General features: G+C 46.4%; 1 protein-coding gene across 1 annotated transcript; it reads left to right on the top strand.

Moving 5' to 3' along the window:
* Positions 1 to 260: 260 nt before the first annotated feature.
* Positions 261 to 14,451, top strand: LOC120029801 (protein kinase C epsilon type-like). The gene is made up of 16 exons (XM_038975074.1): positions 261 to 461; positions 697 to 843; positions 4,804 to 4,867; positions 6,674 to 6,830; positions 7,708 to 7,742; positions 7,912 to 8,000; positions 8,252 to 8,381; positions 8,621 to 8,763; positions 8,842 to 8,917; positions 9,017 to 9,189; positions 12,283 to 12,456; positions 12,551 to 12,705; positions 12,839 to 12,977; positions 13,177 to 13,365; positions 13,550 to 13,696; positions 13,798 to 14,451. The coding sequence occupies exons 1-16, from the start codon at positions 261 to 263 to the stop codon at positions 13,939 to 13,941; spliced, it is 2,163 nt and encodes a 720-aa protein (XP_038831002.1). The 3' UTR covers positions 13,942 to 14,451.
* The last annotated feature ends 484 nt before the right edge of the window (positions 14,452 to 14,935 follow it).

Here is a 14,935-nt window from a genome sequence, read left to right as displayed (position 1 = left end):
CGGTACCTGACTGTGGGGTGTGTCCAATAGACTCTATTAAGGGCGAAGAGGGGTGTTTTTACCCATGTTTACGTTTTAACATGACCGTGTGTGTGAGACAGTGTGTGTAGGCTATGTGTGTGTATCTGTGACAGTGTGTTGTAAACGTCTGACTGTTTGAATGGATTCTGGGATGTAGGATTACCTATCTAATATGGTGACTAGTTAGAAAGAACAGACTTACAGACAGACGGACCATCTGCACACACATACACACCAACATGCCAGTGTTCAGTGGGGTGTTGAAGGTGCGTGTGTGTGAGGCGGTGGATTTGAAGCCCACCCCCTGGGCACTCCGCCATGCAGGGGGGAAGAACTCATCCTCATTCCTCCTGGACCCCTACCTCACCCTCAACCTGGACCAGACCCACCTGGGACAGACCTGCACCAAGAACAGAAGCAACTCACCTGCATGGAACCAGGTACTGTACCAGATCCACTTCTCCAGGGCAGCGCAGCATTGGTGGCACACTTTTGCTTCAGCCCAACACAAACACCTGTACTAATCATGTGCTTCTGTTTAGGGCTAGCCTAAAGGTTACAGAGGCAGACTAATGGGAAGAAGGTGGCTGGTGTAAATCTGGCCAACAAAAGTGTGCAGTTGGATATAGATTGACAAAAATTATATTATATTATTCTGTTCTATTTTTTTTGTAGGACTTTACAGCCCAGATGACGGACGGACGGAAATTGGAGATGTCAGTGTTCCATGATGCACCAATCGGATATGACGACTTTGTGGCTAACTGCACCATACAGCTGGAGGACATTCTGCAGAACGGCAGCACACACTACCAGGCCTGGGTAGGAAGACGTGTGTGTGTGTGCGTGTGCGTGTGTGTGTGTGTGAGAGAATCATGCTTGCATGATGAGTATCCTTGCCTGAAACATTAAGACATGCATTAGCTCCCCAAGCTAATGCATAGGAGTTTAGCTCAGCAGGCTAACACAGTTTGTGGCACACAGGATAAATTAATTTCGTTACATTTGTGTCTGTCCGTACTTGTGTGTGACGTGTAGAGGTTGAGGGGGCCTGCTGAGGACTGGGCTGATGAGTATGTAGAGGTTGAGGGGGCCTGCTGAGGACTGGGCTGATGAGTATGTAGAGGTTGAGGGGGCCTGCTGAGGACTGGGCTGATGAGTATGTAGAGGTTGAGGGGGCCTGCTGAGGACTGGGCTGATGAGTATGTAGAGGTTGAGGGGGCCTGCTGAGGACTGGGCTGATGAGTATGTAGAGGTTGAGGGGGCCTGCTGAGGACTGGGCTGATGAGTATGTAGAGGTTGAGGGGGCCTGCTGAGGACTGGGCTGATGAGTATGTAGAGGTTGAGGGGGCCTGCTGAGGACTGGGCTGATGAGTATGTACAGGGCCTTCAGAAAGTATTCATACTCCTGATTTATTACACATTCTGTTGTGGTACAGCCGGATTTCAAAATGGATTGAAACTGACTGCACACAAAATCCCATAATGACAAAGTGAAAAGCTGTTTTTAGAAATGTGTGTAAATGTATTGAAAATTAAATACACCAATATAGTATCTCATTACATAAGTATTCACACCCCAGAGTCAATACCTGTTAGAATTACCATTGGCTGTGATTACAGCTGTGAGTCTTTCTGGGTAAGTCTCTAAGAGCTTTGCACACCTGTATTGTACAATATTGCACATTTTATAATTTTTTTAATTCTTCAAGCTCTGTCAAGTTGGTTGTTGATCTGTGCTAGACAGCCATTTTCAAGTCTTGCCATAGATTTTCAAGCTGATTAAAATCAAAACTGTAACTAGGCCATTCAGGAACATTCAATGTCGTCTTCGTAAGCATCTCCAGAGTATTTGGCCTTGTGTTTTAGGTTATTGTCCTGCTGAAAGGTGAATTAATCTCCCAGTGTCTGGTGGAAAGCAGACTGAACCAGGTTTTCCTCTAGGATTTTGCCTGTGCTTAGCTCCGTTTCTTTATAACCCCCAAAACTCCTGAGTCCTTGCCGATGACAAGCATACCCATAACATGATGCAGTCACCACCATGCTTGAAAATATATAGAGTGGTACTCAGTGAGGTGTATTCAGGAAATTTTTTGCAGTTTTACTTTAGTGCATGTTTTGTCATTTTTATTCCGTACCGGCTTCCTTCTTTTCACTTTGTCATTTAGGTTAGTATTGTGGATTAACTACAATGTTGTTGATCCATCCTCAGTTCTTTCCTATCAAAGCCATTAAACTCTGTAAAAGTCACAATTGGCCTCATGTTGAAATCTCTGAGCGGTTTCCTTCCTCCAGCAACTGAGTTAGGAAGGGCACCTGTATCTTTGTAGTGACTGGGTGTGATCATCCATGTAGTGACCATCCAAGGTGTAATCAATACCTTCACCAAGGGATATTCAATGTCTGCTTTTTTACATTTTACCCATCTAGCAATAGATACCCTTCTTTGCAAGTCATTGGAAAACTTCCCTGGTCTTTGTGGTTGAATCTCTGTTTGAAATTCACTTCTCGACTGAGGGACCTTAAAGATAATTGTATGTGTTGGGTACAGAGATGAGTTAGTCATTCAAATATCACATTAAACACTATTATTGCACACAAAGTGAGTCCATGCAACTTATTATATGACTTGTTAAGCACATTTTTACTCCGGAAGTTATTTAGGCTTGCCATAACAAAGGGGTTGAATACTTATTGACTCAAGACATTTCAGCTTTTCATTTTGAATACATTTCTAAACATGTCTAAAAACATAATTCCATTATGGGGCATTGTGTGTTGGCCAGTGACACAACATCTACATTTAATCAATTTGAAATTCAGGCTGTAACACAACAAAATGTGGAAAAAGGGTGTGAATACTTTCTGAAGGCACTGCAACACACACACACACACACACACACACACACACACACGCACACACACGCACACACACACACACGCACACACACACACACACACAAACACACCCCAGGGCTTCCTGCCCTGCTCTGTCAACCAGTATGAGGTCAGAGTGTACAGATCAATGGATCACTCCGATGATCGATCAGTTTTTATTGATGAGCCAGCCAAGTCAATACTCTCTCTCTGTACTGCTACAGCTAGTTACCCTCTCCTGTCTCTGTGGTGACATCACTGACTGTGGCCTCCTGGGTAATAACTGGATGGTTGCCGGGCAGTGACATCACTGGCTACGCCCCTCAGTGACCCTCTGTAGAAGTAGGGCAGACTGGGCTTAAGATGCCCTTGTAAACACACACACACACAAATGGGCCAGTGCATTCACAAGCACAAAGGCACTGGAAAAGAAACCTGATCAACAATACAATGTGTGTGTGTATCTAGTGTGTGTGTATCTAGTGTGTGTCATATATGGCCTTAGTGAAAGGGAAGCAATAGGGTGAAATTTGAGAACTCTCTTTCTGTGTGAGTTGACGTGTGTGTATATAAGTGTGTGTGTGTTTGCTGAAAATGCTGAAATCTCAATTCTGAGAATTTTTCTTTGATGTTGGAGACAAAACTCTCCTGAGAGAGGGAAAGGATAGATCTTTATTTTAATTGATCTATTTAAACAATGTATCAACATTTCTGTTACCATTATTATTACAAATGTACCCACTAATTAATTGCCCTATTATATCTCGAGATGTACTAGTCATCAGTAACAATGCATGTCATTTTAATGTGATGTTATTGGGATTTCACTGTGATTTAAAAAAAGTGATTTTATTAATAAATAGCATTTGAAACTACCTTACTTTGGAAATGTTTACCTATCCATGTCATGGCAATAAAGCATATTGAATTTGAGATAAAGGGAGGGAGAGAAAGGGAGGGAGAGAGAGAAGTGACTGGAGGGAGAAGAAGAGGGACAGAGAGATGATGACAGGAAGGGGTGCAGACACAGTGGAAGTGTAATGTGAGGTGTGTGTGTGTGTGTGTGTGTGTGTGTGTGCGTGTGTGTGTGTGTCAGGTAGTGAGAACTCAGATGTGTATTTAATGCTGGCCTCAGTCTCCAACCTACTTTAGGTTCCCTAGACACCAGACACTTACAGATCACACTCAATGATACAGTGTGTGTGTGTGTGGCTAGGGCTGTATCCCTGCATCCTAATTGGCTAACCGGATTAATGAGGTGAACTAATTTTTCCATGTCCATGGCGACAGTAAAGTACTTAAAGTCTCAGCCAGGCAATGTCTCTGAGTGTGTGATTCTAACTTAGCCATCTTGTTGTATGTGTGTGTGTGTTTATATTATATTTATATTAGGTCTACATATGTATTGCTCTGTGTGTCTGTGTATGGTGGCAGATCTGCTGTATGACAGGCAGAGTGTTGCGTAAGAGGATCTACGGCTGTCCAGAGCTTAACCAAGGATTTAACCCCCATCCCTCTCTAAATCTCTATCCCTCTCTATCACTCTCTCTCTCTCTGTCTATCCGCAGCTCTCTCTCTCTCTCTCCATTTGGAAAATGTAAAATACTTGTGAGGCCAGCTGCCATTGACGCTATGAAGGGTGGCAGGTAGCCTAGGTTACAGAAGCAGGTTCAAATCCTGGTGTGGGTAATAAAACATGTGAGAATTAACTGACAACACTTACCTGGCTCCAGGAGCTATAGGTGCTCCTCTCAATAATATGTGTTTGAATGTCTGGATGTTGGAAATACATTTCCGTCATAACAGGTGGACTATACTACTATTCTTTGATGTCATTGGTGTGTGTGTGTGTGTGTGTGTGTGTGCAGTGTGTTGTACATCAAAACAGACTCTTTCTCTCTCCAGGTTGATTTAGAACCAGAGGGGAAGGTCTATGTGATTATCGATCTGTCAGGATCTTCTACTGAAGGTAAAACTACTCTACCCACAACCCTCTGCTTCACCCACAGCCTCCTGTTCTACCCATAGAGAGTGAGGTCAGACACTAGCCCTAGGGCTATTGTTGCAAGGCCAGTCAGCAGAGCTGTGTGTGTGTGTGTGTGTGTGTGTGTGTGTCTCTCAATCGATTCTCACCCCTTTGTCCTACACCCCGTCTCACACAAGCTCTGACTCTCTCTCTCTCTCGATCTCCCTCAACATGTCAGTGACTAGATCAATATGATATTGCAGTCTGATGCCTGACTGGTAATTTAGATGTTGTGGCGTTTAATCATTGGTTAATTTTTTACAGCTGCTTCCCTGACCCCCTCTCACACCTGAACTTCCTCACAGTTCAGCTAGCTAATTTATGCTAATATATGCTTATTATTCATTTGTACTATATTTGTATATAAGGACGGGCAAGAACTGGAGAGTCAAAAAGAGAGAGAGAGAGAGAGAGAGAGAGAGAGAGAGAGAGAGAGAGAGAGAGAGAGAGAGAGAGAGAGAGAGAGAGAGAGAGAGAGAGAGAGAGAGAGAGAGAGAGAGAGAGAGAGAGAGAGAGAGAGAGAGAGAGAGAGAGAGAGAGAGAGAGAGAGAGAGAGAGAGAGAGAGAGAGAGAGAGAGAGAGAGAGAGAGAGAGAGAGAGAGAGGAGGTATTTTTAGGAGTTATTCTCTCTGCAATCTGTTCTGTGCTGCTCAGGGGCCTTCTCTCGTCCCCTCCCTTCCCCTCCCTCCATCATCTCTCTTTCTTCTGCTGCGTATCCTCCTATAATTCTTCTACCTTTACTTCACCATCCGCTCCTCTTCACTCCCTTTACCCTGGTTGTTGAGCTTTTCTATACTTTTCCCCCCTACACTCCTCTCTCACGTTTCCTTATTTGAGATCCTCTGTGATTGTGTGTGCTTGTGTGTGTGTGTTGTGATTGGTCAGTAAGTGTTCTGTGAGTTCATAGTACACCCGTCTCCACGGCAATCACTCACACCTGCCTAACCCCGCCCCTCTGTGTGGTGTGTGTGAACAGATGGATGATGTATTATGTAAAACACACTGATCTCAGTAATGGCCTGTTTAGCTGCTCCACTTTCTTGTTTTCTCTCTCAAACACACGCACACACACACACACATACACACACACACCTGCACGCACGCATGCACACACACACATACACACATACACACACACACACACACCTGCACGCACGCACGCACGCACACATACACACACACCTGCACGCACGCACACATACACACACACACACATACACACACACATACACGCACACAACAATGCACGCACAAATGCACGCACACACACACACACACACACACACACACACATACATACTGTACACACACAGTAACCACCTCTGCAAGACAACCTAGAGAGAGAGAGAGCGACAGAGAGAGTAGGAGGAGTGGAGGTGGTTCTCTTGTCTCATAAGGCTAATTCGGTCCTAGGGACACAGAGAGAGGGAGAGATGGATGGAGGTAAAACGATGGGACTGGAAGAGAAGAAAATGTAAATATCTTCATATTCTGTCCTTTGTTGTAGTGCCCACACAGAAAGACACAAAGAGAGGTAGAGGAGGACGGAGAAAGAGAGGGAGAAAGATACTGTACTTTTAGGAACGATCTCGTGTGCCCAATCCACAATCGGATGCTAGCCTCTACCCCAACCTCCCTTAGGCACTGGTGGAGATCTTACAGGATAAGTAATATGGTGCATCGGGTGATTTGGGATTTGCGAATTGGACCCCTCTTTAATGCTGCCTGTCTGTTTGTTAGCCTCGGCAGCCAATGAGAATGAGGAGCGTGTGTTCCGAGAGCGGATTGGTCCTCGGCGGCGGCAGGGGGCCGTCCGGAGGCGTGTTCACCAGGTTAACGGACACAAGTTCATGGCCACGTATCTACGGCAACCGACCTACTGCTCACACTGCCGAGACTTCATCTGGTGAGAAACACACACACACACACACACACACACACACACACACACACACACACACACACACACACACACACACACACACACACACACACACACACACACACACACACACACACACACCAGCATCAGCCCTCTGTTCCATCCTAGAGCTTCCTCTGCTGGTGAGACCCAGATAAAGCAGCTCAGAAATCAGCCCCAGTAATTATCATAGAATACACTACATGACCATAAGCATGTGAACATGCTATAACAGCCTCTACTCTTCTGGGAAGGATTTCCACTAGATGTTGTAACATTGCTGTGAGGACTTGCTTCCATTCAGCCACAAGAACAATAGCGAGGTTGGGCAATTAGGCCTGGCTCGCATTCGGCGTTCCAATTCATCCCAAAGGTGTTTTATGGGGTTGAGGTCAGGGCTCTGTGCAGGCCAGTCAAGTTCTTCCACACCAATCTCTACAAACCATTTCTGTATAGAGCTCGCTTTGTGCACGGAGGCATTGTCATGCTGAAACAGGAAAGGGCCTTCCCTAAACCACCGCCACAAAGTTCGAAGCACAGAATCGTCTAGAATGTCATTGTATGCTGTAGCACTAATTTGAAGACGTGTCCATATACTTTTGGCGATGTAGTGTATTTACATTTTAGTCACTTAGCAGACGCTCTTATCCAGAGCTACTTTCAGGAGCAATTAGGGTTAAGTGACTTGCTGAAGGGCACATCGGCAGATTTTTCACCTAGTCGTCTCAGGAATTCAAACCAGCTATCTTTCGGTTACTGGCCCAATGCTCTTAACCGCTAGGCTACCTGCCACCAATATCCCTGTTTTCTCTACAAAATGCTGTCTTTCTCTGTTTCTCACCCTCTCTCTTTGATTTGACAGGGGAGTACTCGGAAAGCAGGGTTACCAATGCCAGGGTGAGTTGTCTGTGTCCGTCTTTCTGTCTGGGTTCTTGAATTATTATGATGGTTCTAGTGATACCTGAACATTCTAGAATGAATCGAGACATTTTTGAGTTGTCTTTCTGTTGTATTCACATCGTGTGTTCAGTGTCCACTTAAGTGTGCAATTGTGTGTTTATTGCAGTGTGCACATGTGTGGTCCACAAGCGCTGCCATGAGCACATCATCACCAAGTGTGCCGGGATGAAGAAGCAGGAGGACACACCAGAGGAGGTATTGTGGACTGTTATTGGTCAACAAGGCCACCGTAGAGTTATCATGATGTATTTTGGTTTGGAAACACAAATGCCAAATTCTGTCTATTATAAACTATAGGCCTATATTCCTCTGTGCGCTGGACATAACTGTGTGTAGAGAGATGCTCCTATATACTAGGTGTAGATTCCTATCTCAGCTCCTAACTCTCCCCCCCTCCTTCTCTTTCTCCCTCCTTCCCTCCCTCCTTCACTCCTCCCTCTCTCCAGGTTGGTGCCCAGAGGTTTAGTGTCAACATGCCTCATAAGTTCAGCAACCACAACTACAAGGCCCCTACCTTCTGTGACCACTGTGGATCTCTACTATGGGGACTAATGAGGCAGGGCCTGCAATGCAAGGGTATGGCACCTGTGTGTGTGTGTGTGTGTGTGTGTGTGTGTGTGTGTGTGTGTGTGTGTGTGTGTGTGTGTGTGTGTGTGTGTGTGTGTGTGTGTGTGTGTGTGTGTGTGTGTGTGTGTGTGTGTGTGTGTGTGTGGTAGTATGCAAGGTGGGTGTTCATTGTCAACAGATGGTGTGAATATAATGTAGGTCCTAACTAAGACGTGTGTGTGTGTGTGTGTGTGTGTGTGTGTGTGTAGTGTGTAAGATGAATGTCCACAAGAGGTGTGAGGCCAACGTAGCTCCCAACTGCGGGGTGGATGCCAAAGGCATCGCCAAAGTCCTGGCTGAAATGGGAGTCACCCCTGACAAGATCTCCACTACCGCACAGCGCAGGAAAAAGGTATACACACACACTGATGATGGCAATGATGACAATGGCAATGTTGACGATAACCTTCTCTTTCCCCTCTCTCTTTAGTTACCCCCAGGGTTAGACTCCCAGTCACCTTCAGAACTCTCAGACGAGCTTCCCCTCACCTCACCCTCACAGCAAGGTAATACACAAACACACACACGCTCGCACACACACACATGGTCACAAACATACTCGAATACACAGAGTTGTCTGACTTCCTTTATGTGTGCGTGTGCAGAGCTGTCCGAGTTGGAGCGGCTACAACCGGGGACGTCGCTAGAGATGCAAGGTTCTCCCTCCTCCTCCACATGCTCCTACGCCTCCTCTACCTCACGGGAGAACGGAGCAGTGAGGAGGACTCTCAAAGACTTCAGTTTCATTAAGGTCCTGGGGAAAGGAAGCTTTGGAAAGGTGAGGAGGAGAAGGAGGGAGGAGCATAGGTCTGTGGCGGTCATGACATTTTGTCAGCCGATAACTGTCATGCAAATAACTGCCGGTCACACGGTTAATTGACCGTTAATTAACATAAACACATTTAGCATCTCCGGACATAGCCTACAAGCCACTGATGCAGACCTTTTGAACATCCACATTTTTTAAAAGTGTAATAAATCCATTTAATATAGCCTACACCAGAGATGGGCAACTCCACTTTTCCCCCATCCCTAGCAAACACTGCCGATTAAACTAATTGCATTCTAATCTGAAGATCATAATTAGTTGATTATTGGAGTCAGGTGTGTTAGCTGGGGCCAGGGCAAAAGGTGTGACACAAATCAGGCCCCCCCCCGAGGACTGGAGTTGCCCATCCCTGTCCTACACCATCGCAATAATTCCGTCATTTATTTTAGGCAGGTCTAAAGAAAACATGATGTGAAGAAAATGTAGCCTATTTCAGAAGAACAAAATAGCGTATTCTGAGTCGTTCTTAAGTTTGGCCCTGATCTGGCTATGCTATATGGCTACGGGCTACACTAGTTGATTTAGCAGGCAATATTAGCTTATAATTTCCGTGGCATTATTTTAATTATTTTATAGTAAGAACAATACAATTGAACATAGCTGAATAAAATAGAAAGGATATTTTTCTCAGGGAGTGCGCACATGCGGCTATTCTGTGTTGAGCGGTTAACAAAGAAACAGGTCCTCCTATATGCTTAATTTAGAGGTATTTATGCAACTTTACTTGTGATACAAACGTTGGGCTATATGTTTCGATTTCTAATACATTCTAAGGCTGCATGATGCTACTCTAATGATGATTTGAAAAAAGTCGCATGAAAGGTTTTTCAGGCTGCATACCGCCCCAACGCTTTTTTGGTTGCTACGTGATTCCATATGTGTTATTTCGTAGTTTTGATGTCTTCACTATTATTCTACAATGTAGAAAATAGTAAAAATAAAGAAAAACCCTTGAATGAGTAGGTGTCTCAAAACCTTTGACTGGTACTGTAATTACAAATAGTTTGTAGACTGCAAATTGACCTCAAGAAGCCCAAACAAATATGTTCCCTAAATTATAATCATTTTCAAACTTTCTTACATTTGTATACGATCACGTCTCTCTATTATGCTTAGGAATACTTGGGAACAGATTTCTTAAATTAAAATCGCTTGGAGCTGATTTCCAAGTGTTATTATTATTTTTTGCACAGAAAACGTGTGGTGCCAAATAAAACCACCCGCGGGCTGCCAGTTGGGGAACCCTACACTAGGCTCTCTGTAGACTATGGGCTCTCCAACCCTGTTCCTAGGCCTTTAGGTTACACTTGGAGTTATTTGGCCACTTGAGTTGTGATACAAACCTTATCAAAACATATAGCCCTATAGGTCGCGCTGTTTCTCAATTTAATCTTGTCTTTACATATACTAAATAATATATGTGTGAAATTATACTGAACAAAAATACAAACGCAACATGTAAAGTGTCAGTCCCATTTTTCATGAGCTGAATTCAAAGATCCCAGAAATGTTTCATACGCACAAAAAGCTTATTTCTCTCAAATTTTGTGCACAAATTTGTTTACATCGCTGTTAGTGAGCATTTCTCCTTTGCCAAGATAATCCATCCACCTGACAGGTGTGGCATATCAAGAAGCTGATTAAACAGCAGGATCATTACACAGATGCACCTTGTGCTGGGGACAATAAAAGGCCACTAACATGTGCAGTTTTGTCACACAACACAATGCCAATTTACTGACGGAGAAAAATACATGTCATCCGTATGCACTTGAATAGCTTTTCCCACATCCCATTTCATGCCATCAAGGTAGGCCACTCTGTTGTAAAGCAAAGCAACGTGCTTAATATTAGGACAGTTGAGAAATTAATATAGTAGGCCTAGCTTATAGAAGCTGATGGGATCCTCCACTTTTTAGTGGAGGCCATCAAAACTCTGTTTTGCCACACAATTACATAGCATAGCCTATAGAAATGTTGCACAACATGTGCTTATAGGAATATTAATTGAATTCCATCAAGCAGCTATGAGGAGCTGGCTCTCGCTGGCCAACAGCTGATCCTATTCCGCTCAAACTCTGAAGTGTTTGATGTGGTTTTTGATTGTATTTGCATTGATGTCAATGTGATTAGAGGGACAATGGAGCGCTGAGTACCAGGCCATTAGCGTCGGGCCGTTAGCGAGTTCGGTAGGCTACTAATGACCATCAGCGGCATCAGAGTGCAGTTTTGGAGAACCCTAGTTCCCGTGACTCAACTGGCCACCGTAACAGCCCTAGGAGGAGGGAAAGAGGTGGAAGGGACGGAGAATGGACATGGGGATGGAACTGATGTTTAAGGGTTTTGAGATGGTGTAAAGTCTCTTTTTCTCTCTCGCTCCCCCCTCTCTCTCGCTCTCTCCCCTCCCCGCTCTCTCTCCCCCCTCCCTCTCGCTCTCTCCCCTTCCCACTCCCTCTCGCTCTCTCCCCTCTCGCCCCTCCCCACTCTCTATCCCCCCTCCCTCTCGCTCTCGCCCCTCCCCTCCCCCCCCTCCCTCTCGCTCTCTCCCCTCTCGCCCCTCCCCGCTCTCTCTCCCCCTCCCTCTCGCTCTCCCCCCCCCCTCTCGCTCTCTCCCCTCTCGCCCCTCCCCCCGCTCTCTCTCCCCCCTCCCTCTCTCTCTCGCCCCTCCCCTCTCCCCCCCTCCCTCTCGCTCTCTCCCCCCCCCTCCCTCTCGCTCTCTCCCCCCCTCCCTCTCGCTCTCTCCCCTCTCGCCCCTCCCCCCGCTCTCTCTCCCCCCTCCCTCTCGCTCTCGCCCCTCCCCTCTCCCCCCCCTCCCTCTCGCTCTCTCCCCTCTCGCCCCTCCCCCCGCTCTCTCTCCCCCCTCCCTCTCGCTCTCGCCCCTCCCCTCTCCCCCCCACTCCCTCTCGCTCTCTCCCCCCCCCCCCTCCCTCTCGCCCCCCCCCCCCCCCCCCCTCCCTCTCGCCCCTCCCCTCCCCCCCCTCCCTCTCTCCCCTCTCGCCCCTCCCCTCCCTCTCGCCCCCCCCCCCCCCCCTCCCTCTGCAGGTGATGTTAGCAGAGCTGAAAGGCAGTGAGGAGGTGTTTGCCGTGAAGGTGTTGAAGAAGGATGTGATCCAGCAGGATGACGATGTGGACTGCACCCTGACAGAGAAGCGCATCCTGGCCCTGGCACGCACACACCCCTACCTCTGCCAGCTCTACTGCTGCTTCCAGACCCGGGTACACACTACACACACACACACGCACACATGTACACACACACACACACACACACATATACACTCACACCCCAACCCTCTCCCTGCTTCTCCAGGACCGTCTGTTCTTCGTGATGGAGTACGTGAACGGAGGAGACCTGATGTTTCAGATCCAACGCTCCAGGAAGTTTGACGAGGCTCGCTCTCGCTTCTACGCTGCTGAAGTTACCTCCGCACTCATGTTCCTGCACCGCAACGGGGTCATTTACAGGTAACGTCTGACCTTTAACCCCTGACCTTGAACCACAACATGAGAATTATATCGTGGCAACTGCTGTTGTTGTACCAGTGTTACGTTTTTTGTTGTTGGTGGCAACCATGTCCTCTCTCTCCCCCTCTCTCAGGGATCTGAAGTTAGATAACATATTGTTGGATGCAGAGGGACACTGTAAGCTGGCAGACTTTGGCATGTGTAAGGAGGGCATCATCAATGGAGTCACCACCACCACATTCTGTGGCACGCCTGACTACATAGCCCCTGAGGTGAGCTGAGCCAGTGTTACACACATTTCTGTCCCCTACGGTGTTTTTAGTTCCTCAGATGTTAAAGATAACGATGAGTGTGTGTGTGTGTGTGTGTGTGTGTGTGTGTGTGTGTGTGTGTGTGTGTGTGTGTGTGTGTGTGTGTGTGTGTGTGTGTGTGTGTGTGTGTGTGTGTGTGTGTGTGTGTGTGTGTGTGTAGATCCTGCAGGAGCTGGAGTACGGTCCATCAGTGGACTGGTGGGCTCTGGGAGTGTTAATGTATGAGATGTTGGCTGGCCAGCCTCCGTTTGAAGCAGACAACGAAGACGACCTGTTTGAGTCTATCCTCCATGACGATGTCCTCTACCCCGTCTGGCTCAGCAAGGAGGCTGTATCCATCCTCAGAGCTGTACGTACCATCCCTCCATCATTATACACCTTTGTCTATCTCATCCCTCCATCCATCCCTCTTACATCTGTGTGAACGGATATCTCCGTGTCTGTTTTTCTGTATTTCTCTCTTTCTGTCTTTCTCTAACCTCTTTGTGTCTGTACTGATCTCTCTCTCACTGTGTGTGCGTGTGTGCGTGCAGTTTATGACAAAGGCTCCAGCCCAGAGGTTAGGGTGTGTGTTGTCTCAGGGCTGCGACGAGGCCATTAAGAAACACTCATTCTTCAAAGACATCGACTGGACCCTGCTGGAGCAGAGACGACTCAAACCCCCCTTCAAACCACGCATTGTAAGTCACAAACACACGCACAAGCACACACACAGACACGTGTCTCCTGGTTGACTCCGCCTTCTCACTCTCTCTCTCTCTCTCTTCTTCTCTCTGTGTAGAAGACGAGGCGTGATGTGAATAACTTTGACGAGGACTTCACCAGAGAAGACCCAGTGTTAACTCCCACAGACGAGGCTGTTATCAGACAGATCAACCAGGAGGACTTTAAAGGCTTCTCTTTCTGTGCAGAGATACAGACATGAGAACTCTACGGTTTACGTGTGTGTATAAAGCCTGTGTTGATTGGTTACAAAGTGTTGTGTCTGTAGAGAAGTCTGAAGCATGGACCGGTGCTACTGGTTACTATTATTATTACTGTCCACTGTAGTGAGAAAAACTATACCTGGGGTCAAGTACATCTGTCAAATACATTCGTAAAATACCTGTGTTGTGCTTTATTTGGTTTGTCTGGTACAAAGGAACCAATAGAATAGTCCCAAAATTGCAAACTCCAATGTGAAAGAAACGCACCGCCTGACCCTGATTATATATATTTTATCGGTGTGTTTATTTCTTGGCTGGATATGTATTGTATTGTTTATTTTCTTGACTGGAGATGTATTTGATTGGTTAATATTGTTTTGTTTGTACAGTTTGTTTCATTTGCTTATGCGTCAGTGTCCCACTGGTTCATTTCAGCTACTTTCACCCAATCAGAGACGAGTAGTCCTCAATGTAGTACAGACTACCTCACTCTCACACTCCGTGTGTGTGTGTGTGTGTGTGTGTGTGTGTGTGTGTGTGTGTGTGTGTGTGTGTGTGTGTGTGTGTGTGTGTGTGTGTGTGTGTGTGTGTGTGTGTGTGTGTGTGTGTGTGTGTGTGTGTGTGTGTGTGTGTGTGTGTGTGTGTGTGTCTATATATATTTGTGTACGGTGTGTGTGCGTTTGTGACTTTCGTTCCCATAGTACTCCCCCTACACCCAGAAGCCATTTCTCTCAGCCAAAACCACTTTTAGTTCCTGCTGCTTTTCTACAGATATTTCTGTTTTATGTTCTGTTTTGTAAACTGTCAACAGTAGCTAGTGGAGGGAATCGCACCCTTCCCTATATAGTGCACTACTTTATGTACGCACACATCCACACACACTCTCTAAGAATAATTGTGTATAGTGTACAGTGTTAAATACAGAGGTGGTTCATATAGCAGGCCTGTTAGAGGCGATGTAGTGATGCTATGTGCACCCCGGGGTAAAATTGT

This window comes from Salvelinus namaycush, chromosome 35, assembly GCF_016432855.1.
Source record: "Salvelinus namaycush isolate Seneca chromosome 35, SaNama_1.0, whole genome shotgun sequence".
Taxonomy (NCBI): domain Eukaryota; kingdom Metazoa; phylum Chordata; class Actinopteri; order Salmoniformes; family Salmonidae; genus Salvelinus; species Salvelinus namaycush.
This window is presented reverse-complemented; position numbering and strand designations above follow the sequence as displayed.